The sequence below is a fragment of the Pseudophryne corroboree genome, chromosome 3 (assembly GCF_028390025.1).
Source record: "Pseudophryne corroboree isolate aPseCor3 chromosome 3, aPseCor3.hap2, whole genome shotgun sequence".
NCBI lineage: Eukaryota > Metazoa > Chordata > Amphibia > Anura > Myobatrachidae > Pseudophryne > Pseudophryne corroboree.
The window spans coordinates 25,894,065-25,920,325 of NC_086446.1; the positions used below are offsets into that span (position 1 = coordinate 25,894,065).

General features: G+C 47.6%; 1 protein-coding gene across 1 annotated transcript in view; it reads left to right on the forward strand.

Annotated features, from left to right (window-relative positions):
• Positions 1-16,927, forward strand: part of LOC135057095 (zinc finger protein 84-like) — a 150,308-nt gene extending 133,381 nt beyond the window's left edge. The window contains exons 8-9 of the mRNA XM_063962995.1: positions 13,073-13,697; positions 14,926-16,927. Of these exons, the coding sequence (XP_063819065.1) occupies positions 13,073-13,697; positions 14,926-15,917 (1,617 nt within the window). The 3' untranslated portion in view covers positions 15,918-16,927. The remainder of the gene's footprint in view (positions 1-13,072; positions 13,698-14,925) is intronic.
• Positions 16,928-26,261: the final 9,334 nt, after the last annotated feature.

Genomic DNA, 26,261 nt, shown 5'->3' on the forward strand with positions numbered 1-26,261 from the left:
CCTCCCTGACTGCACCCCTCTGTCAGGATCCATCATTATCGGATACCAAAATATGGTGGTATTCAAATTGCATGTTGTATCAATGTATATTCTGTGTGGAAAATGTCATTTGTAGAACTGTATGCCAAAGGGCCATTCTGCAATTAACTCCACGTAACTGAACTGAGTGAGAGGACATTTGGATTGTAAAAGAGATGTTGTTTACTATACCTGGCAAGAGGGCCTGTATAATTGTTCAGGAAGACAGTACCAATCGAGGTGCTGAAAGAAGACATGTGGCCAGGGAATTACTTTCATGGCTGAGCCATAAATCTTCCCAGTATTGTGTATGCACAAGTTACAGCCCTTAGCCTTCACACAGAATAAAACAAGATAATTAATTGAACCCGGCTTGTTTGACTGGGAAAATTCAAGGCTTATGAGCACACAAAAGGCCTTCAGATACCTAGGCACAAACAGTCAGTTCTGGTTTTGAAAGGGTTACAAATCCACAAGGGTAGAGGCCAAGGAGCAGGACTGCAGATAAAGCTGCCTGTTTAGCTGAATCCAGTGGTGGTCGCGGGACCCGTACTTTATCGCGATCCGGCGCGGTCGGTGGGAGGCGGGCCGCACGCGCTGGCGGTGGACACTGTGGCAGTACAGGCAATCCCACTAGATCACCAGGTCATGGGTGCAGGTCAGGTTTTCTCTTAAAACATTTTTGTGTGTAGCCCGCAGTACCCGGTGGTTTTGCCAGCAAGGGGGATAAGGCTTAGACCTGAAGCCCCTCCCCCAGCCCCAGGGCGCCATTTTCAGCAAATATTCCCGCCCTGGAGCTGCATATCTGTCTCTCCCTCACTCCCTGTCAGTGTCTGCGGCGCCATTATCCCTCAGCTCACTGTTCCTGGGACTGCTTGGGCAAATCCTCCTATGTAAAGCCGCCTGGTTGTCAGCGCTGTGACTTTATAAGACACTTAAGTATTCTACCTGTCACTTAGACAGTGATAGTTAAGAAAGAGTGCATTTAGTCAGGGTTCTCTGGTACAAGTACCCTGTGATATACATCCAGTTCTTACTGTGCAGTGTTATATCTATTGGCTACATAGCTGTATATATATATATATATATATGTGTGTATATATATATATATATATATATATATATATATATATATATATATATAAGCTTGGCCAGTGCAGTATTTTTGTTAGTACAGGTTGAGTATCCCATATCCAAATATTCCGAAATACGGAATATTCCGAAATACTGACTTTTTTGAGTGAGAGTGAGATAGTGAAACCTTTGTTTTTTGATGGCTCAATGTACACAAACTTTGTTTAATGCACAAAGTTATTAATAATATTGGCTAAAATGACCTTCAGGCTATGTGTATAAGGTGTATATGTAACATAAATGCATTCTGTGCTTAGATTTAGGTCCCATCACCATGATATCTCATTATGGTATGCAATTATTCCAAAATACGGAAAAATCCGATATCCAAAATACCTCTGGTCCCAAGCATTTTGGATAAGGGATACTCAACCTGTAATAACCTCTGCATTGTATAACTGTGACTATATGTGTGTGCATTAGTTTGCTGAGTGCTTTCCATCTCGTGTCTCTCACTCAACTTGCTATCCCTATATTCTATAACCTGAGGGGGTTTGGTGCGTCAGGTTTTATATTTATATATGATTTTCACAAGATATACTCTAATTGTATTTTCTCTATCGTCCTAAGTGGATGCTGGGGTTCCTGAAAGGACCATGGGGAATAGCGGCTCCGCAGGAGACAGGGCACAAAAAAGTAAAGCTTTTACCAGATCAGGTGGTGTGCACTGGCTCCTCCCCCCATGACCCTCCTCCAGACTCCAGTTAGATTTTGTGCCCGAACGAGAAGGGTGCAATCTAGGTGGCTCTCCTAAAGAGCTGCTTAGAGAAAGTTTAGCTTAGGTTTTTTACTTTACAGTGAGTCCTGCTGGCAACAGGATCACTGCAACGAGGGACTTAGGGGAGAAGTAGTGAACTCACCTGCGTGCAGAGTGGATTTGCTGCTTGGCTACTGGACACTAGCTCCAGAGGGACGATCACAGGTACAGCCTGGATGGTCACCGGAGCCGCGCCGCCGGCCCCCTTGCAGACGCTGAAGAGAGAAGAGGTCCAAAATCGGCGGCTGAAGACTCCTGAGTCTTCATAAAGGTAGCGCACAGCACTGCAGCTGTGCGCCATTTTCCTCTCAGCACACTTCACACAACAGTCACTGAGGGTGCAGAGCGCTGGGGGGGGCGCTCTGAGAGGCAAATAAAAACCTTATTAGAGGCAAAAAATACCTCACATATAGCCCACAGAGGCTATATGGAGATATTTAACCCCTGCCTAACTTCAAAAATAGCGGGAGACGAGCCCGCCGAAAAAGGGGCGGGGCCTATCTCCTCAGCACACAGCGCCATTTTCTCTCACAGAAAAGCTGGAGAGAAGGCTCCCAGGCTCTCCCCTGCACTGCACTACAGAAACAGGGTTAAAACAGAGAGGGGGGGCACTGATTTTGGCGATATTGTATATATATAAAAGATGCTATAAGGGAGAAACACTTATATAAGGTTGTCCCTATATAATTATAGCGTTTTTGGTGTGTGCTGGCAGACTCTCCCTCTGTCTCCCCAAAGGGCTAGTGGGTCCTGTCCTCTGTCAGAGCATTCCCGGTGTGTGTGCTGTGTGTCGGTACGTGTGTGTCGACATGTATGAGGACGATGTTGGTGAGGAGGCGGAGAAATTGCCTGTAATGGTGATGTCACTCTCTAGGGAGTCGACACCGGAATGGATGGCTTATTTAGAGAATTACGTGAGAATGTCAACACGCTGCAAGGTCGGTTGACGACATGAGACGGCCGACAATCTATTAGGACCGGTCCAGGCGTCTCAGAAACACCGTCAGGGGTTTTTAAAAAAACGCCCATTTACCTCAGTCGGTCGACACAGACACAGACACGGACACTGAATACAGTGTCGACGGTGAATAAACAAACGTATTTCTCATTAGGGCCACACGTTAAGGGCAATGAAGGAGGTGTTACGTGTTTCTGATACTACAAGTACCACAAGAAAGGGTATTATGTGGGAGTGAAAAAACTACCTGTAGTTTTTCCTGAATCAGATAAAATAAAATGAAGTGTGTGATGATGCGTAGGGTTACCCCGATAGCAAATATTGGCGTTATACCCTTTCCCGCCAGAAATTAGGGTACGTTGGGAAACACCCCTTAGGGTGATAAGGCGCTCACACGCTTATCAAGTGGCGTTACCGTCTCCAGATACGGCCGCCCTCAAGGAGCCAGCTGATAGGAAGCTGGAAAAATATCCTAAAAAGTATATACACACATACGGTGGTTATACTGCGACCAGCGATCGCCATCAGCCTGGAGATGCAGTGCTGGGTTGGCTTGGTCGGATTCCCTGACTGAAAATATTTTATTCATGTACAGCATTTAATAGGATGCATTCTATATATATGTATGTGAGATGCACAGAGGGATATTTGCTCTCTGGCATCAAGATAAGTGCGTTGTCCATATCTCCCAGAAGATGTCAGGGACACGACAGTGGTCAGGTGATACAGATCCCATACGGCAGATGGAAGTATTGCTGTATAAAGGGAAGGAGTTATTTGGGGGTCGGTCCATCGGACCTGGGGACCACAGCAACAGCTGGGAAATCCAACCTTTTTTACCCCAAGTTACATCTCAGCTAAAAAAGACACCGTCTTTTCAGCCTCAATCTTTCCTTTCCCATGAGGGCATGCAGGCAAAAGGCCAGTCATATCTGCCCAGACATAGAGGTAAGGGAAGTAGACTGCAGCAGGCAGCCCTTTCCCAGGAAAAGAAGCCCTCCACCGCGTCTGCCAAGTCCTCAGCATGACGCTGGGGCCGTGCAAGCGGACTCAAGGTGGGGGGGTAGTCTCAAGAGTCTCAGGGCGCAGTGGGATCACTCGCAAGTTGACCCCTAGATCGTACGAGTATTATCCCAGGGGTAAAGATTGGAGAGTCGAGACATCTTCTCCTCGCAGGTTCCTGAAGTCTGCTTTACCAACGGCTCCCTCCGACAGGGAGGCAGCATTGGAAACAATTCACAAGCTGTATATCCAGCAGGTGATAATCAAAGTACCCATCCTACGACAAGGAAAAGGGTATTATTTTTCCACACTATATTGTGGTACTGAAGCCAGACGGCTTGGTGACACATAGTCTAAATCTAAAATGTTTTGAACACTTACATAAAAGGTTCAAATCGAGATAAAGTCACTCAGAGCAGTGATAGCGAACCGGAAAAAAGGGGACTATATGGTGTCCCTGGACATCAAGGATTACCTCCATGTCCAAATTTTGTCCTTCTCATCAAGGGTACCTCTGGTTCGTGGTACAGAACTGTCAATATCAGTTTCAGACGATGCCGTTTGAATTATCCACGGCACCCCGGGCCTTTTTACCAAGGTAATGGCCGAAAAGATGTTTCTTCAAAGAAAAAAGGCATCTAAATTATCCCTTACTTGCACGACCTAAAAAGGGCAAGTTCCAGAGAACAGTTGGAGGTCGGAAGAGCACTATCTAAAGTAGTTCTTCGACGGCACGACTGGATTCTAATTATTCCAAGAATCGCAGCTGTTTTCCGACGATACGTCTGCTGTTCCTAGGGATGATTCTGGACACGGTTCAGAAAAAGGTTTTTCTTCCCGAGGAAAAAGCCAATGAGTTATCCGACCTGTCAGGAACCTCCTAAAACCAGGAAAGGTGTCTGTACATCAATGCACAAGAGTCCTGGGAAAAATGGTGGCTTTTTACGAAGCAATTCCATTCGGCAGATTCCATGCAAGAATTTTCCAAAGGGATCTGTTGGACAAATGGTCAGGGTCGCATCCTCAGATGCACCTGCGAATAACCCTGTCGCCAAGGACAAGGGTATATCTTCTGTGGTGGTTGCAAAAGGCTCATCTATTGGAGGGCCGCAGATTCGGCATACAGGATTTGATCCTGGTGACCACGGACGCCAGCCTGAGAGGTTGGGGAGCAGTCACACAAGGAAGAAACTTCCAGGGGGTATGGACGAACCTGGAAAAGTCTCTTCACATAAACATTCTGGTACTAAGAGCAATCTAAAATGCTCTAAGCCAGGCGGAACCACTCCTGCAAGGAAAACCGGTGTTGATTCAGTCGGACAACATCACGGCGGTCGCCCATGTAAACAGACAGGGCGGCACAAGAAGCAGGAGTGCAATGGCAGAAGCTACCAAGATTCTTCGCTGGGCGGAGAATCACGTAATAGCACTGTCAGCAGTGTTCTTCCCGGGCGTGGACAACTGGGAAGCAGACTTCCTCAGCAGACACGATATTCACCCGGGAGAGGGGGGTCTTCATCCAGAAGTCTTCCACATGCTAGTAAACTGTTGGGAAAGACCAATGGTAGACATGATGGCGTCTCGCCTCAACAAGAAACTGGACAAGTATTGCGCCAGGTCAAGAGATCCACAGGCAATAGCTGTGGACGCACTGGTAACACCTTGGGTGTACAAATCAGTATATGTGTTTCCTCCTCTGCCTCTCATACCAAAGGTATTGAAGATTATACGGTGAGGAGGAGTAAGAACAATACTAGTGGCTCCGGATTGGCCAAGAAGGACTTGGTACCCGGAACTTCAAGAGTTGGTCATGGACGACCCGTGCCCTCTACTTCTGAGAAGGGACCTGCTACAACAGGGTCCCTGTCTCTTTCAAGACTTACCGCGGCTGCGTTTGACGGCATGGTGGTGGAACGCCAGATCCTAAAAGGGAAAGGCATTCCAGAAGAAGTCATTCCTACCTTGATTAAGGCAAGGAAGGAAGTCACCGCGAAACATTATCACCGCATTTGGCGAAAATATGTCGCGTGGTGCGAGGATCGGAGTGTTCCGACGGAGGAATTTCAACTGGGTCGTTTCCTACATTTCCTACAATCAGGATTGTCTATGGGTCTCAAATTGAGATCTATTAAGGTTCAAATTTCGGCCCTGTCAATATTCTTCCAAAAAGAATTGGCCTCAGTTCCTGAGGTACAGACTTTTGTTAAAGGAGTACTGCATATACAGCCTCCTGTGGTGCCTCCGGTGGCACCGTGGGATCTAAATGTAGTTTTAGATTTCCTCAAATCCCATTGGTTTGAACCATTGAAAAAGGTGGATTTTAAATATCTCACATGGAAAGTGACTATGTTACTGGCCCTGGCTTCCGCCAGGAGAGTATCTGAATTGGCGGCTTTATCTTATAAAAGCCCTTATCTAATCTTCCATTCGGATAGGGCAGAACTGAGGACTCGTCCGCATTTTCTCCCTAAGGTGGTATCAGCGTTTCACCTGAACCAACCTATTGTGGTGCCTGCGGCCACTGGCGACTTGGAGGACTCCAAGTTGTTGGACGTTGTCAGAGCCTTAAAAATATACATTTCAAGGACGGCTGAAGTCAGAAAATCTGACTCGCTGTTGATACTATATGCACCCAACAAGTTGGGTGCCCCTGCTTCTAAGCAGACGATTGCTCGTTGGATTTGTAACACAATTCAACTTGCTCATTCTGTGGCAGGCCTGCCACAGCCTAAATCTGTTAAGGCCCATTCCACAAGGAAGGTGGGCTCATCTTGGGCGGCTGCCCGAGGGGTCTCGGCATTACAATTCTGCCGAGCAGCTACGTGGTCGGGGGAAAACACGTTTGTAAAATTCTACAAATTTGATACCCTGGCAAAAGAGGACTTGGAATTCTCTCATTCGGTGCTGCAGAGTCATCCGCACTCTCCCGCCCGTTTGGGAGCTTTGGTATAATCCCCATGGTCCTTTCAGGAACCCCAGCATCCACTTAGGACGATAGAGAAAATAAGAATTTACTTACCGATAATTCTATTTCTCGGAGTCCGTAGTGGATGCTGGGCGCCCATCCCAAGTGCGGATTATCTGCAATACTGTACATAGTTATTGTTAACAAATTCGGGTTATATTGTTAAGGAGCCATCTTTAAGAGGCTCTTTCTGTTATCATACTGTTAACTGGGTTTAGATCACAAGTTGTACGGTGTGATTGGTGTGGCTGGTATGAGTCTTACCCGGGATTCAAATTGCCTCCCTTATTGTGTACGCTCGTCCGGGCACAGTACCTAACTGGAGTCTGGAGGAGGGTCATGGGGGGAGGAGCCAGTGCACACCACCTGATCTGGTAAAAGCTTTACTTTTTTGTGCCCTGTCTCCTGCGGAGCCGCTATTCCCCATGGTCCTTTCAGGAACCCCAGCATCCACTACGGACTCCGAGAAATAGAATTATCGGTAAGTAAATTCTTATTTTCTCTGTGATTTAGTCACCATGTCTCTCCTGTATCCCTGCTTGTGCTGACTACACTGCGCAGGGGTTTGGGCAAGAGGTATTGTGCTGCTGACAATTGTACTGTGTTACCTGATACTGCAAGTTATATCATGTCTGCTTCTGAAGGTAACGGTTCTGGGGCTGAACACACTGCCGGTGTTGCTGAAGCCACAGATCCCTAAGAGGAGACTATAGCAGCTGTGGGTTCTGGTTCTGGGGGCTCCTTGCCCCCCAATGGGACTGTGGCAACGGGGGTGCATAATAACCCACCGCGGGCTACTTTTTCCACACTTCTACATACGCTAGTTACTAAACTAACACCCCCTATGGGACCTCCTATGCCGGTGCAACCGTATGTGGTCCCTGCAGCTAACCCGCCTTGGACGGATAACAAGTTTTACCTCACTCTGACCACCTAGTGGATATACGTCTGGAACCCTGGGGAAACCCGGGAAAGAAGTTTGTGCCTCAAAAGAAGATGCTGGCTCGCTATCCCCTCGCACCAGAGCTGTCTAAAAATTGGGAAACGCCTCCTCCAGTAGACACACATGTGGCTAGGATGGTGGTTTCCTCAGCTCTACCTGTCACTACCATCACGTCTCTAAAAGAGCCTACGGATAAACGTGTGGAGGGTTGTCTGAAAGCGATTTACACCCTCACGGGTGCTGCACAAAGGCCCACTATTGCAGCAACATGGGCTGCAGAGGCTATTGAAGCATGGGCCCTAGAGTTAGAAGCTGAAATCTCTTCTGACCATGCTAGACAATGCTTGTCATATATTGTCACAGCTTCTCACTATATTAAAGAGGCGGCTTCTGATGCCGGTATTCTAGCAGCCAAGGCCTCTACTACATCAGTCCTGGCTCGCCGGATATTGTGGCTGAGATCCTGGTCTGTGGATCTGGACTCTAGAAAAACCCTGGAGGTACTCCTTTTCAAGGGAGATATTCTGTTTGGGGAGGACTTAAAAAAGATAGTGGCTGACTTAGCTACTGTCAAAACTGCCTGTCTGCCAAGTACCGCTCCTTCTGTGTTGAAGGCTAAAGGTACTTCCTTTCGCCCCTTTCGTCCTTCAGGTAAAGCAAAACGTCAGGCGTACAACAAGCAGGCCCGCACTTCCAAACCTGGTAAGCCGAAGCCCAAAAGAGCCTGGGCTGCCCGTCAGCCAGCTTCCAAGACCGATTAGCCTGCCGCATGACGGGGCGGGCCTCCCCCTGGGGGATCCCAGGGTGGGGGGCCGGCTTCTAGGGTATACCCAGGAATGGTTGTAGACCACTTCAGATGCCTGGGTATGGGAAGTCGTCACTCAAGGTTACGCCATAGCCTTAAAAAACCATCCCCCTCATCGATTGGACCTGACAAAGGCAAACACTCTACATTCGGTGGTACAGATCCTCCTGGATACAGGAGTCGTAGTACAGGTGCCTCTTGCTCAGAGGGGCCGGGGGTACTATTCTCCGCTGTTTCTGGTCCCGAAACCGAATCTGTCCTCCCGGCCCATTCTCAACCTCAAGACATTGAACAGGTTTGTGAAAGTTTCCAAGTTCCGTATGGAAACCCTTCGCTCTATAGTTCTGGCCTTGGAACCTGGGGACTACATGGTCTCCCTGGACATACAGGATGCTTACCTGCATATTCCTATAGGAGTGTCGCATCAACAATACCTGAGGTTTGCGATTGGCAACCTCCATTACCAGTTTCGGGCGTTACCTTTTGGTTTAACTACGGCTCAACGAGTCTTCACCAAAGTTATGGCGGTGATGAAGGTGGTACTCCACCGTCAATGGGTCAGGATACTGCCGTACCTGGACGACTTGTTAATCCTGGCAAATTCCCCAGAACATCTCCTACGTCATCTGGATATGACTGTCCAGTTTCTACAAGCCCACGGGTGGCTCATTAACAGGAAGAAATCATCCCTGGTCCCTGCTCAGAGCATGGTGCACCTGGGAGCGCTATTGGACACTCACAACCAGCGGTTGTTCTTGTCTCAGGAGAAAGTCCTGAAGCTTCAGGACAGGATTCGTTGCTTCCTTTTTCATCCGCAAGTGTCGATACATTCGGCGATGCAGGTGCTGGGCCTCATGGTATCAGCATTCGACATGGTGGAGTATGCTCAATTCCATTCTCGCCCCCTCCAGAGGCTGATTCTAGCCAAGTGGATCAGGTCTCACATGATCTCATTGACTCCAGAGGTCCGTCTGTCGCTGCACTGGTGGCTCCGGGACCAACGATTGTGCAGGGGCTATCCCTTCTGGATATCCGACTGGGTCCTGTTGACGACAGATGCCAGTCTAAGAGGTTGGGGAGCGGTGCTGGAGCAACACTCCCTTCAGGGTCGGTGGACCAAGGAGGAATCTCTCCTCTCGATCAACATTCTGGAATTGCGGGCGGTCTTCAATGCATTGAACCTGGCCCAGCATTTAATTCAGAACCGTCCCTGTTCAAGTACCGTCGGACAACGCCACCACAGTGGCTTACATAAATCATCAAGGCGGCAATCAAAGCCGTTTGGCATTGAGGGAAGTCTCACGGATTCTACATTGGGCGAAAAGCCATCTAGCGGCCATATCGGTAATATTCATTCCGGGGGTCCTGAATTGGGAAGCGGACTTTCTAAGTCGTCAGGACGTACACACCGGAGAGTGGGGCCTCCATCCAGAAGTGTTTCAACTCCTAGTGGAAAAGTGAGGCCTTCCAGACGTAGATCTGATGGCGTCTCGACACAATCACAAGGTTCCAGTCTTCGGAGCAAGGACGAGGGATCCTCAAGCAGCATTCGTGGATGCGCTAGCGGTGCCGTGGAGGTTTCGGCTGCCGTACGTGTTCCCTCCGGTGTCCCTCCTGCCCAGGGTAATTCGGAAGTTCAAGCAAGAAAGAGGAATTCTGCTTCTCATAGCTCCGGCGTGGCCCAGACGGCACTGGTTCTCAGACCTACAGGGCCTATCGTCAAAGCGTCCAATTCTACTTCCACAATGCCCAGACCTCCTCGTTCAGGGCCCCTGTGTCTACCAGGACCTAGCCCGGCTGTCTTTGATGGCGTGGCTCTTGAAACTTCCGTCTTAAGGGCTAAAGGGTTTTCTGAGGCGGTCATTCAAACTATGTTGCGGTCCCGGAAACCAGCTTCTGTTCGGATTTACTATAGGGTCTGGCATTCTTACTTTGTTTGGTGCGCATCTAACAATTATGACGCGTCCAAGTTTAGTACAGCCAAGTTGTTGGCCTTTCTTCAGCAGGGCCTGGACTTAGGCCTGCGTCTGGCCTCCCTCAAGGTTCAAATATCTGCCTTGTCGGTGTGGTTTCAGAGAAAGATTGCGACCTTACCTGATGTGCATACCTTCTCTCAGGTTATGTTGCGTATCCAACCTCCCTATGTCCCGCCTGTGGCTCCTTGGGACTTGTCGGTGGATTTGGAGGTTGTACAAGAGTCTCCGTTTGAACCTCTTGGTTCAGCTGATCTTAAGTGGCTTTCCCTTAAGGTGGTGTTTCAGCTGGCTATTGCTTCAGCTAGAAGAGTGTCGGATTTGGGTGCCTTGTCTTGTAGTTCCCCATATCTGATATTTCACTGTAACCGGGCGGTTCTTAGGACTCGTCCCGATTATTTGCCTAAGGTGGTTTCTTCGTTTCACCTTAATCAGGAGATTGTGGTACTGGCCTTTGTCTCTCCTGATCTGTCTCCCAGAGAGCTGTCTTTGAATGTGGACGGGCTCTCCGTATCTATTGGGGTAATTCCAAGTTGATCGCAGCAAGAAATTTTTTAGCAGTTGGGCAAAACCATGGGGGTCATTCCGAGTTGATCGCTCGCAAGCTGCTTTTAGCAGATTTGCTCACGCTAAGTCGCCGCCTACTGGGAGTGAATCTTAGCTTCTTAAAATTGCGAACGACGTATTCGCAATATTGCGATTAGACCTCTCAACAGTTTCTGAGTAGCTCCAGACTTACTCAGCATCTGCGATCAGTTCAGTGCTTGTCGTTCCTGGTTTGACGTCACAAACACACCCAGCGTTCGCCCAGACACTCCTCCGTTTCTCCGGCCACTCCTGCGTTTTTCCCAGAAACAGTAGCGTTTTTTCACACACACCCATAAAACGGCCAGTTTCCGCCCAGTAACACCCACTTCCTGTCAATCACATTACGATCACCAGAACGATGAAAAAGCCGTGAGTAAAATTCCTAACTGCATAGCAAATTTACTTGTCGCAGTGCGGACATTGCGCATGCGCAGTAAGCGGAAAATCGCTGCGATGCGAAGAAAAATACAGAGCGAACAACTCTGAATGACCACCAATGTACACTGCAGGGGGGCAGATATAACATGTGCAGAGAGAGTTAGATTTGGGTGGGTTATTTTGTTTCTGTGCATGGTAAATACTGGCTGCTTTACTTTTAAACTGCAATTTAGATTGCAGATTTAACTCACCACACCCAAATCTCTCTCTCTCTGCACGTTATATCTGCCTCCCCTGCAGTGCACATGGTTTTGCCCAACTGCTAAAAAAGTTCCTGCTGCGATCAACTCAGAATTACCCCCTATGTGAAGAGAACTGCTTCTATTAGGAAATCTGATTCTCTCTTTGTGCTGTTTGGATTTCACAAACGGGGCTGGCCTGCTCACAAGCAGACTTTGGCCAGATTAGATGGATGGATTAGAATGGTGATTGTACATGCTTATGTGAAGGCTGGTCTGTCAGCTCCTGCTCACATTACGGCCCATTCTACTCGGTCTGTTGGACCTTCTTGGGTGGCCCACCGTGGTGCGACCCTTGAACAATTGTGCAAGGCGGCTACGTGGTCCTCTGTGAACATGTTCATAAGGTTCTATGCCTTCGATACTGCCACTTCCCAGGATGCTTCCTTTGGACGCCGGATTCTTGTGCCCGCTACAGTGCGTCCCCTCCCATAAGGAACTGCTTTAGGACATCCCCTATGTCTTTCCTTGTGGAGCCCAGTATACCCCGCAGCAGAAAACGAGTTTTATGGTAAGAACTTACCTTTGTTTAAAACTGTTTCTGCGAGGTACACTGGGCTCCACAAGGCACCCACCCTGACGCACTTAGCTTCTTTGGGTTGATATGGCATTAGCCGCTGACACTTCTCCAGTCGTGAGAGTGTGGTGTATGTGGCTACTAACCGTTGTCGTCTCTTTTCCTGCTACTGCATTGGGCTGGTTAACTAAAAACTGAGCTCCTGTGCAGGGAGGCGGGGTTATAGAGGAGGCGGTGCTATGCATCTTGGGAACAGTCAAAGCTTTTGAGCCTGTTGGTGCCTCGGATCAAGATCCTACTCTACACCCCTATGTCAGCTGCTAATGCCATATCCACCCAAAGAAGCTAAGTGCGTCAGGGTGGGCGCCTTGTGGAGCCCAGTGTACCTTGCAGAAAGAGTTTTTACAAAGGTAAGTTCTTACCATAAAACTCGTTATCCCTGTATGAAAAAGCAGATGGGGATCACAGATTTATTGTATGATTTTCTTGTTAATTGAGTTTATATGTAATGGATCATAAATATTGTATCTAATTCAAAGTATATTTTTTACAAATGTCAGGGGTACAAATAAGGCAAATGAACTGGAAGGGGGAACCCAGCGGGATATGACTGAGAACCATTGCACTGTATGGTCTGTACAGAGCTGTGTGTCTAATACTCTGATAGTCTCCCGATTACTCTGAGTAATGATGTCCGGCATTAATAAAGCATTCATTTATCTATGGGTTATTCAGGGTGAAGATCTGACAAATATAAAGGGAGAAGAAGAGACGTATGTGACTGATATGAAGGCAGAAGATACAGAGGGAGAAGAAGAGACGTATGTGACTGATATGAAGGCAGAAGATATAGAGGGAGAAGAAGAGACATATGTGACTGATATGAAGGCAGAAGATATAGAGGGAGAAGAAGAGACGTATGTGACTGATATGAAGGCAGAAGATATAGAGGGAGAAGAAGAGACATATGTGACTGATATGAAGGCAGAAGATATAGAGGGAGAAGAAGAGACGTATGTGACTGATATGAAGGCAGAAGATATAGAGGGAGAAGAAGAGACATATGTGACTGATATGAAGGCAGAAGATATAGAGGGAGAAGAAGAGACGTATGTGACTGATATGAAGGCAGAAGATATAGAGGGAGAAGAAGAGACGTATGTGACTGATATGAAGGCAGAAGATATAGAGGGAGAAGAAGAGACGTATGGGACTGATATGAAGGCAGAAGTTATAGAGGGAGAAGAAGAGACGCATGTGACTGATATGAAGGCAGAAGATACAGAGGGAGAAGAAGAGACGTATTTGAGGGGTGATCAGCAGTGTAAGGAGGAAGAAATCCCTACATATATCAGCACAGGTGAGTAATAAACATTTGTTACAGAGAAGAGTCGCATATTCTCCTTACTCAGTCACTACAGTAATCTCTTATCCTACACCTTCCTCTGTCAGTACAATCTAATGAGGGGAATGTATCTGCCCAGTGGGAGAGTCAGCATCCATCAGCCCCTATTATACTCCTGCTCTGACCCTCACATCATGTTACTGTGTGTTATCAGCCCAGTGATCTGACCAGTCTCCTCCCCTCACTTTCTGGTATATCTCATACATCAGGAACCATCAGCCCCTATTATACTCCTGCTCTCCCCCTCACATCATGTCAGTGTGTGTTACCAGCCCAGAGATCTGACCAGTCTCCTCCCCACACTCTCTGGTGTATCTCATACATCAGAAGCCATCAGCCCCTATTATACTCCTGCTCTCCCCCTCACATCATGTCAGTGTGTGTTACCAGCCCAGAGATCTGACCAGTCTCCTCCCTACACTCTCTGGTGTATCTCATACATCAGGAGACATCCGCCCCTATTATACTCCTGCTCTCCCCCTCACATCATGTCACTGTGTGTTACCAGACCAGAGATCTAACCAGTCTCCTCCCCACACTCTCTGGTGTATCTCATACATCAGGAGACATCAGCCCCTATTATACTCCTGGTCTCCCCCTCACATCATGTCACTGTGTGTTACCAGCCCAGAGAACTGACCAGTCTCCTCCCCACACTCTCTGGTGTATCTCATACATCAGGAGACATCAGCCCCTATTCTACTCCTGGTCTCTCCCTCACATCATGTCACTGTGTGTTACCAGCCCAGAGATCTGACCAGTCTCCTCCCCACACTCTCTGGTGTATCTCGTACATCAGGAGCCATCAGCCCCTATTATACTCCTGCTCTCCCCCTCACATCATGTCACTGTGTGTTACCAGCCCAGAGATCTGACCATTCTCCTCCCCACACTCTCTGGTGTATCTTATACATCAGGAGCCATCAGCCTCTATTATACTCCTTCTCTCTTTCTCACTCCATTATGTGGCGTCTGTACCCCTCACTCACAGTATATTATATATACTGTATTATATTGTAAGATATAAGTCATCGTTGTTATTTTGTGAATGAGATGTAAATGGAAAAAGAGATAAAACCACTTACCATTGTGAACTTAGTAATAGTTTGAATATTTATTCCTAGTTACATAAAATAAAAGTGGTAAAAAGTCAATATCAATACACTTTTTATTTTATCTCCAGCAGATGGAGGCACAAGCAGGAATACCTCGGAGGAAGATCTCATTTTATCTCCACATTTTAAAACAGAAGATAACATTGCAAAGGATTCTACAAGAGACAACTCCATTTCTCTATATATACACCCAGTACCTACCAGTGCAGATATATCATCTGATTCAGCTAACTGTGAGGATTGTTCCTCTGATACCTCCAATATTGCTACACACAGTGCAGCTCACACAGGTGATAAAAACTTTCTCTGTTCTGAGTGTGGGAAATGTTGCACAAGGAAATCACATCTTATTATACATCAGAGACTTCACACAGGTGAGAAACCATTTCCATGCTCCGAGTGTGGGAAATGTTTTGTACAGAAATCAGCTCTTGTCATACACGAGAGAAGTCACACAGGTGAGAGGCCATTTCCATGTTCTGAGTGTTTGAAATGTTTTGCACGGAAATCAATTCTGGTTAAACATCAGAGAAGTCACGCAGACGAGAGGCAATTTCCATGCTCTGAGTGTGGAAAATGTTTTACACAGAAATCAGATCTTGTTATACATGAGAGAAGTCACACAGGTGAGAGGCCATATCCATGTTCTGAGTGTGGGAAATGTTTTGCACAGAAATCAAATCTTGTTGGGCATCAGAGAAGTCACACAGGTGAGAAACCATTTCAATGCTCTGAGTGTGGGAAAAGTTTTACACAGAAATCAAATCTTGTTACACATCAGAGAAGTCACACAGGTGAGAAACCATTTCCATGCTCTGAGTGTGGGAAATGTTTTACAGACAAATCAAATCTTGTTAAACATGAGAGAAGTCACACAGGTGAGAAGCCATTTAAATGTTCTGAGTGTAGGAAATGTTTTACACAGAAATCACATCTTATCATACATCAGAGAAGTCACACGGGTAAGAAACCATTTCCATGCTCTGAGTGTGGGAAATGTTTTACAGACGAATCAAATCTTGTTAGACATAAAAAAAGACATTACATAAACATGAACTGATAGACATGAAACACAATACTGTAACCATTGCAAACGCTGCAAATTGTTTGGCTAATTTCTTTGTTTTGAAAGCCAGCAATAGCAGAATGGACAGTACACAGTGCCATCACTAGATAAAACATTGGTACGTTTTCCACACAACAATCCACCTATAATGAATAATAATAAACAAATAATATAACAGGGAAAGTCTGGGAGCCACCAGAATGCTGACCGAGGCCCATTTATGAGGGTCCTAAGCATTTGATTATCAATCATAGTAATCTCCTGAGTGACAGCTGTATGGGGAATGAGGAACGTTGACAGAAATAGATGCCATATTTGTGAAGCATTATGGGATATCATGTTCTGAAGTGATTGGCTAAACCTGGTGACATCACTGTGGGTATAACATGTAAATGAGAGAGTGACATCACTGCGGGTATGACATATAAATGAGAGAGTGACATCACTGCGGGTATAACATGGAAATGAGAGAGTGACATCACTGCGGGTATAACATGGAAATGAGAGAGTGACATCACTGCGGGTATAACATGGAAATGAGAGAGTGACATCACTGCGGGTATAACATGGAAATGAGACAGTGACATCACTGCGGGTATAACATGGAAATGAGACAGTGACATCACTGCGGGTATAACATGGAAATGAGAGAGTGACATCACTGCGGGTATAACATGGAAATGAGTGACCTCACTGCGGATGTAACGTGAGAGGGTGACCTCACTGCGAGTATAACATGTAAGAGAGAGTGACATCAAAGGGTATAACATGTAAGAGAGAGTGACATCACTGAGGGTATAACATGTAAGAGAGAGTGACATTACTGAGGGTATAACATGTAAGAGAGAGTGACATCACTGCGGGTATAACATGGAAATGAGAGAGTGACATCACTGTGGGTATAACATGTAAATGAGAGAGTGACATCACTCTGGGTATAACATGTAAATGAGACCGTGACATCACTGTGTGTACACATTAAATATCACGTCTTTTACACTATCCTTATTGAATGGAGTAATTTGTGAAACAATTGCATATTAATAACTGGGGGAGTCAGGGAGGTGGTGATCACCTTGATACTTCCGCTTGCACAGAACAGAATCACTAAGCCTCGGTGTCCGACCACCCAAGACAGAGTCACTGATGAGAGTAAGAAGTTCCTGTAAGGAGAACCCAGGGTAACCTGAACTGGATCTTCTGGAAATCAGAGAATGGTTAGAAGAGCATCTTTGTGAGGACAACGACTCTACCAAGTCTGGACAGTGTACGGCCATGCCAGCTCTTATGCTCTGTCCTGGCTTTCTGGTGTAAAATTAGCTTTAAAGTGATCAGAGGTCTGTCCAGTGGCCGTAATACTCCGATCCATTTAGAAACATAGAATGTGATGCCAGATAAGAACCACGTGGCCCATCTAGTCTGCCCCTTTTTTACCCTTGCATGGATATTCTTGGGATGCGGTTAAAATACCACCTATTGGGATCCCGGCAGTCAGGATCCAGAAGGACGGAATCCCAACAGGCGGGGAAATGCCGGCGGTCGGAATTCCAACCACTGCCTGGAATTCCCCCTTGGGTGGTGGTCCACGTCACCACCTGAGGGGGGATATAACCCTGTGGTGAGCAAAGCTTGCCAAGCGTGACAGCACAGCAAGCCCGCAAAGGGGCATACTGCGCTCACTGTCTGTATGTTGGCTGGCGGGATGCCGCTGTCGAGATACTGACAGCCGGAATATCATATGTATTCCATATTCATATGTCTATCCCAAGCATGTTTACATTGCTCTACTCTATTACCCCTACCACTTCTAACGGGAGGCTATTCCACCTACCCACTACCCTTTCTGTAAACTAATGCTTCCTCAAGTTTCCCCTGAACCTACCACCGTCCACTTACAGCATGTGTCCTCGTGTTCTAATACTTATTTTCCTTGGGCCTTGATATATTTGAAAGTTTCTATCATGTCCCCCCTTTCCCTTCTCTGCTCCTATACATATTCAGATATTTTAGGCTCTCCGGGTAAGTTGTGTGATGTAGGCCATGCACCATCATAGTTGCCCTTCTAGGTATAGTCTCTAATGTATATACACTATATCAGGGGTGGCCAACCAGTCAGGGGCAAAGAGCCAGAAAAGATCTCTAGTAAAGGGTAAGAGCCACTATCATGCGCGCTCCGTAGGCGTGTGCCCCAAAATGGGGGCGTGGCCTCGTTTTCACAAAGCCACACCCCATTTTTGTGCACACACCTTTCAGTATGACATTTGTAGGAGTATGACCTTGTGTCATAACCCCGTTTTTAGTCATGTTGTACAGTGCCACATACATATAATGCCCCAGTACAGTGCCACATACATATAAAAATGCCAATAAATGGGTGCCTCCACAGTGCCAGATACATATATCCCCCTCCACAGTGCCAGATACACATATGTCCACACAGTGCCAGATAAATATATGCCCCCAGTGCCAGATACACATGCCCCCACAGAACCAGATACACATTCCCCCAGTGCCAGCTATGCCCCCAGTGCCATATACACGTGTCCCCACAGTGCCAGCTATGCCCCCAGTGCCAGATACACATGCCCCCACAGTGCCAGATATGCCCCCAGTGCCAGATACACATGCCCCACAGTGCAAGCTATGCCCCCAGTGCCATATACACGTGTCCCCACAGTGCCAGCTATGCCCCCAGTGCCAAATACACATGTCCACACAGTGCCAGATACACATGTCCACACAGAGCCAGCTATGCCCCCAGTGCCAGATACACATGGCCCCACAGTGCCAGATATGCCTCCACTGCAGATACACATGTCTCCACAGTGACAGCTATGCCTCCAGTGCCAGATACACATGTCCTAACAGTGCCAGATATGCCCCCCCAGTGCCAGATACACATGTCCTTTGTCAAAGTCGAAAAATATTGTGATCCACAATGCCTTGTACTAACCCCATACACATGCCGTGCGTGCACATGTCCGCAACTTGCGTACAATCGCTCCGGCGATTACGTGCGTGATATGCGTATTTACGGTAGAGTTCGTGAGCTTGTAGCGGGCGAATCGTTCATAACATATTTAACCAATATAGTGTGTTTTGTAGATAATATTCCCCTTAATAATGTCTGCAAGTATGTTTAGTGTAAATGGTTCATGGACAGAGGGATTCCTCTTTGCATGATACGACGGGTCAGATATAGGATGAACGGTGGTGTTTAGTATCCAACTGAAGAGTATTTTGTAAGTAACCTTTCGGTGTTGGTTAGGAAGAGATTGTTCGCTTCTGCGTATAGTTATGCACAATAGTATGTTTAGTACATTAAATGTATTTGCTAATAATTACACATGCGGCTGGAATCCTGAGGATACCTCCCACCTGAGCAGTTGTGGAAAGACACTGCCCACCTGTTTATTCCCACCTATGACCTTTCTTGTAATGTAAAGACACATCCCTTTGTCCAATGAACGATAAGGTTACAGTAGCCATTGTGTTGTTGTGTATAAAAAGGCCACTGTTCCCTGACCGGCCAGTACTCTCTCTCTTCAACGATCATCTGCTTGATATCGGAGGTCTGGATCCGGGTTGCGCATGCGAGTATTCCCACGTATGGTATGTTCTCTGTAGCCACTTTGTTACCTTTTGTGTATTCCATTCATTCTCACTCTATGTACTTGTGTTTGCGATCGTTCGCTATTGTTTATATTTGTTTTATGTTATTCTGTTTAGTTATTAATGTTAGGTTTGTAGTGTATAAGCTGTAACTGTTTTTCCCCTTTTTACATACTAAAATCTTCTAAGAAGGTGTTGGAACCTTACCAAGTGTTGTGTGTTTCACCATTTATTACTAAGGGTTTCTGAGCATCTCAATCGCTCAAACAGCTTGCTTAATAACAAGGTTAACCAGTGTTACATCATTGCAGTATCACAGTACATCATTGCCGTACACAGCATATTCTGTGTTTAAGGTTTAAAAGGTTATTGACTGTGTGTGCGCTCGCTGTGTGTATTCCATACACCCAGCGTAGCGTGTGTACGTTACTTACGTACCACGTGCGAAGTCTTTGTACGCAAATAGCGTATGCAGTGTGTAGCACGTGCACGTGGTTTAGCGGCCATTACGGCTCCACGGTATTAGTATATAGCTTATGTTGAAAGATAAATATTTGACTTTATCACCTTACAGTGCCAGATATGCCCCAGTGCCAGATACACATGTCCACACAGTGCCAGCTATGCCCCCAGTGCCAGATACACATGTCCTAACAGTGCCAGATATGCCCCCAGTGCCAGATATGCCCCCCAGTGCCAGATACACATGTCCTTACAGTGCCAGATATGCCCCCAGTGCAGATACACATGCCCCCCACAGTGCCAGCTATGCCCCCAGTGCTGAGACTCATGCCCCCACAGTGCCAGCTATGCCCCCAGCACAGAGACTCATGCCCCACAGTGCCAGCTATGCCCCCAGTGCAGAGACTCATGCCCCCACAGTGCCAGCTATGCCCCCAGCGCAGATACACATGCCCCCACAGTGCCAGCTATGCCCCCAGTGCAGATACACATGCCCCCACATTGCCAGCTATGCCCCCAGCGCAGATACACTCCCCCCCCCCCCCCCAAGTGCTGCTCACCGTGCTGCTGCTGCTGTCAGGGGAGGGCAGGAGAGCACAGCGCGCGCCTCTCCTGTTCCTCTGACTCTGGTGGCAGGGTATATCTTCAATTCAGCGTCGGCCCGTGATCCAATCAGAGCTCGCGGTCCGGCAGCCAATCAGGAGCTTTAGCTGCCAGACCGCGAGCTCTGATTGGCTCATGGTGCAGCACCGAATTGAAGCTAGACATCGCCGCAGGAGTCATAAGGGCAGGAGAGGAGCACGCTGCACTCTCCTCCCCTCTCACATGCCGTGGATAGTCCTTAGAAGTAGCGCAGTGTCGGCAGCGGTGGCTGGGAGCGGATCGAGCCGCGGGTTGGCCACCCCTGCACTATATGGACCAAAGTATTTGGTCACACCTGGAAATGATTGAATTCAGGTGTTTCAATCAGACCCGTTGCCACAGGTGTATAAAATCAAGCACCTAGCCATGCAGTCTCCATGTACAAACATTTTTCTCATATGTCCTAGAGGATGCTGGGGATGCTTCAAGAACCATGGGGTATAGACAGGATCCGCAGGAGACATGGGCACACTATAAGACTTTGAATGGGTGTGAACTGACTCCTCCCTCTATGCCCCTCCTCCAGACTCCAGTTTAGAATCTGTGCCCAGTGAGACTGGTCACACACAGGGGAGCTCTCCAGAGTTTCTCAGAAAAAAGACTTTATGTTAGATTTATTATTTTCAGGGAGACCTGCTGGCAAAATGCTCCCTGCATCGTGGGACTGAGGGGAGAGAAGCAGACCTACGTCTGTGAGTTTCAAGGCTCTGCTTCTTAGGCTACTGAACACCATTAGCTCCAGAGGGTCTGATCGCTAGGTACGCCTAGATGCTCGTTCCCGGAGCCGCGCCGTCACCCCCCTTGCAGAGCCAGAAGTCAGAAGCCGGGTGAGTAGAAGATCAGTAGACTTCAGTAACGGCAGAAGATTTCAGTGACTGCCTTTGAGGTACCGCACAGCGCGCCATGCTCCCACATACAAAACAGCACTGCAGGGCGCTGGGGGGGCGCCCTGGGCAGCATAAAACCTCAATAGCGACTGGCATAAGAGTATACAGTGCCTGGGCACTAAATACAGACCCCCACCAGTATAAATATATAAAAATAAGCGGAACTGAAGCGCGCCATTAAGGGGAAGTGGCTTAGCCCTCACAGCTCTAACCAGTGCCATTTTCTCTTCACAGCTGCATAGACGCTGAGCCTGGCCTCCCACACTGCTGTACAAGTAACAGGGTGCAATACGGGGGGGCACAGTTGATTTGGTGCTATTTTATTGATATTAAAAGCGCTAACAGGTCTGGGCAGTATATTACATGCTTCAGAACCGGGATAGGCGCTGGGCTGTGAGCTGGCAAAAAAACTCCCTCTGTGTTTCTCTAACAGGCTTTGCTGTGTGTCTGTCCCCTATAGCCCCAGTGTGGTTGTGGGTGTCGGTACGCGTGTGTCGACATTTCTGAGGCTGAGTGCTCTTCCCAGGAGGAGCCTGGAGTGGGGACAGAAAAGACTGTGGGAGTGACCGTGTCGGCACCGCTGATGGCTGATTGGGTAAATGTTTTGAGTGTTTTGAATGCAAATGTGGCTCGGTTGAATAAAACATTAGATAAATCTGAGTCTAAGAACCAGACATGGAGAATGTCCATGGAGGATGCATTGTCACAAGCTCAGACCCCCTCGGGTTTACCCAGATATCAGATACAGATACCGTCACGGATTCTTATTCCAGTGTCGACTATAGTGATGCCAGATTGAATCCTAAACTGGCTAAGAGCATTCAGTACATGATTCTGGCGATAAAAGACGTATTACATATCACTGAGGACCCTGCTGTTCCTGATACTAGGGTCTGTATGTATAAAGGAAAGAAACCTGAGGTAACGTTTCCTTCCTCTCATGAACTGAACGCTCTTTTTGAAAAAGCTGGGGAAAATCCTGACAAGAAGGTACAGGTTCCCAAGAGAATTCCGGTGGCATATCCGTTCCCCTCTGGGGACAGGCAAAAGTGGGAGTCAACCCCCACGGTGGACAAAGCTCTATCGCGTCTGTCCAAAAAGGTGGCGCTTCCGTCTCCTGACACGGCAGCCCTAAAGGATCCTGCGGATCGTAAGCAGGAACATACTGTAAAATCCAATTATGTCACTACAGGTACGCTGCTCAGGCCTGCCGTTGCATCGGCATGGGTGAGTAGCGCTATTGAAAAGTGGGCAGATAACTTGTCATCTGATATAGATTCCCTGGACAGGGATAGCGTGCTTTTGACTCTGGGTCATATCAGGGACGCTGCAGCCTATCTAAAAGTAGCTGTGAGGGATATTGGCCTTTTGGGATCAAGGGCCATGGCAGTCTCGGCTAGGAGGGCATTGTGGATTCATCAATGGAATGCTGATGCTGACTCTAAGAAGACTATGGAGTCTCTACCATTTAACGGTAGTGTCTTGTTTGGTGACGGCCTCGCTGACCTGGTATCTACGGCTACCGCGGGTAAGTCATCATTTTTACCTTACGTTCCTGCACAACAAAAGAAAACGCCCCACTATCAGATGCAGTCCTTTCGGCCCAATAAATACAAAAAAGGACGAGGGTCTTCCTTCCTTGCTATGAGAGGAAGAGGAAGGGGAAAAAGATCACAGGCTTGACAAGTTCCCAAGAGCAGAAGTCCTCCCCGGTTTCTACCAAATCCACCACATGACGCTGGGACTCCTCTGCGGGAGTCCGCACCGGTGGGGGCACGTCTCCAACTCTTCAGTCAGGTCTGGGTTCACTCGGCCCTGGATCCTTGGATATTAGAAATAGTAGCCCAAGGGTACAAATTGGAGTTTCAAGACGTGCCCCCTCACCGATTTTTCAAATCGGCCTTGCCAGCTTCTCTTCCGGAAAGGGAGGTAGTATGCGCTGCAATACATAAGCTGTGTCAAAATCAAGTCATTGTCACGGTACCCCCGTCACAACAGGGGGAGGGTTTTTATTCGAGCCTGTTCGTGGTCCCGAAGCCGGATGGCTCAGTCAGACCGAGTCTGCACCTAAAATCCCTCAATTTCTATCTAAAAAAATTCAAATTCAAGATGGAATCTCTCCGAGCAGTGATCTCCAGTCTGGAGGAGGGAGATTTTATGGTATCGGTCGACATAAAGGATGCCTACTTACATGTCCCCATATATCCTCCACATCAGGCTTACCTGAGGTTTGCTGTTCAGGATTGTCATTACCAATTTCAGACGTTGCCGTTTGGTCTGTCTATGGCTCCGAGGATTTTCACCAAGGTTATGGCGGAAATGATGGATTTCCTGTGCAAGCAGGGAATCACGATTATCCCGTACTTGGACGATCTCCTGATAAAGGCGAGATCCAAGGAGCAATTACTGAAAAACGTTACGCTCACACTGACAATTCTGCAACAACATGGTTGGCTCCTAAACCTAATCACAGTTGGTTCCGACAACACGGCTGTCGTTCCTGGGTATGATTCTGGATACAGAATTACAGAGAGTTTTTCTTCCAGAGGAAAAGGCTCTGGAAAAACAGACCATGGTAAAACAGATTCTGAAACCGGCAAGAGTGTCGATTCTTCAATGCACTCGGTTGTGGGGAAGATGGTGATGGCCTATGAGGCCATTCAGTTTGGCAGGTTCCATGCCAGAGTGTTTCAGTGGGACCTGCTGGACAAGTGGTCCGGGTCTCACCTGTACATGCACCGGAAAATAATCCTATCTTTCAGGACCAGAATCTCTCTCCTGTGGTCGCTGCACAGTTCTCACCTCCTAGAGGGATGCAGGTTCGGGATTCAGGATTGGATACTGGTGAACACAGATGCAAGTCTCCGAGGCTGGGGAGCAGTCACACAGGGGAGAAATTTCCAGGGAAAATGGTCAAGCCAGGAGGCCTTCTGCAAGCGGAACATCTTCTTCGCGGTCTGCCCGTGTTGATTCAGTCGGACAACATAACAGCAGTGGCGTACATAAACCGCCAGGGCGGAACAAAGAGCAGAGTGGCGATGGCGGAGACCACGAATGTTCTTCGCTGGGCAGAGAGACATGCAAGCGCTCTGTCAGCAGACTTCATTCCAGGAGTGGACAACTGGGAAGCAGACTTCCTCAGCAGACACGATCTCCATCCAGGAGAGTGGGGTCTTCATCAAGAGGTCTTTGCAGAAGTGACAAGTCGTTGGGGAATTCATCAAGTCTCGCCTCAACAAGAAACTTCAGAGATATTGTTCCAGGTCGAGGGACCCTCAAGCAATAGCGGTGGACGCCCTAGTACACCATGGGTGTTTCCGTTGGTCTATGTGTTCCCTCCACTTCCACTCATTCCAAAGGTGATAAAGATCATAAGAAGAACAAGGGTTCAGGCGATACTCATTTTTCCAGACTGGCCAAGGAGGGCCTGGTATCCAGATCTTCAGGAGTTGCTCATAGAAGGTACCTGGCCTCTTTCTCTACGAGAGGACCTGTTACAACAAGGACCGTGCGTGTATCAAGACTTACCGCGGTTGACGGCATGGCGGTTGAACGCCAAATCCTAGCCCGAAAGGGTATTTATTCCCAGTGAAGTCATTCCCACACTTCAGGCTAGAAAAGGAGTAACGGCAAATCATTACCACCGTATTTGGAGAAAATATATGTCTTGGTGTGAATCCAAGAAGGCTCCTGCGGAGGACTTTCAGCTGGGGCGTTTGCTCCATTTTTTGCAATCAGGTGTGGATGCGGGCCTAAAGTTAGGCTCAATTAAAGTACAAATTTTGGCCTTATCAATTTTCTTTCAGAAAGAACTGGCCTCCCTTCCAGAAGTTCAGACCTTCGTGAAAGGCATACTGCACATTCAAACTCCCTTTGTGACCCCAGTGGCACCATGGGATCTTAACGTGGTGTTGCAGTTCCTGCAATCTCATTGGTTTGAACCTTTACGTAAGGTTGAGTTAAAATTCCTTACTTGGAAAGTAGTCATGTTGTTGGCCTTGGTATTTGCAAGGCGGGTATCTGAATTGGCGGCTTTGTCTCACAAAAGCCCCTATTTAATCTTCCATGCTGATAGAGTGGAGTTGAGAACTCGTCAGTAATTTCTGCCAAAAGTGGTTTCATTGTTTCACGTAAACCAGCCTATTGTGGTGCCAGTGGCTACTGACGCCTTGGCGGAATCAAAGTCTCTCAATGTGGTCAGAGCTTTGAAAATCTATGTCACCAGAACGGCTCAAATTAGGAAAACAGAAGCTCTGTTTGTCCTATGGGCTCCCAACAAGATTGGGGCTCCTGCTTCCAAGCAGACTATTGCACCCTGGATCTGTAATACGATTCAGCAGGCTCATTCTACGGCAGGATTGCCGTTACCGAAATCGGTGAAGGCCCATTCTACCAGAAAGGTGGTCTCGGCATTACAGCTTTGCCGAGCTGCTACTTGGTCGGGATCAAACACCTTTGCAAAGTTTTACAAGTTTGATACCCTGGTTGAGGAGGACCTCTTGTTTGGTCAAGCGGTGCTGCAGAGTCATCCGCACTCTCCCGCCCGTTCTAGATCTTTGGTATAAAGCCCATGGTTCTTGAAGCATCCCCAGCATCCTCTAGGACGTATGAGAAAATAGGATTTTAATACCTACCGGTATATCCTCTACAGACTAAGAGAAAAGGATTTACGGGTAGGTATTAAAATCCTATTATTTGTGATACAGAATGGGTCGTTCTGAAGAGCTCAGGGACT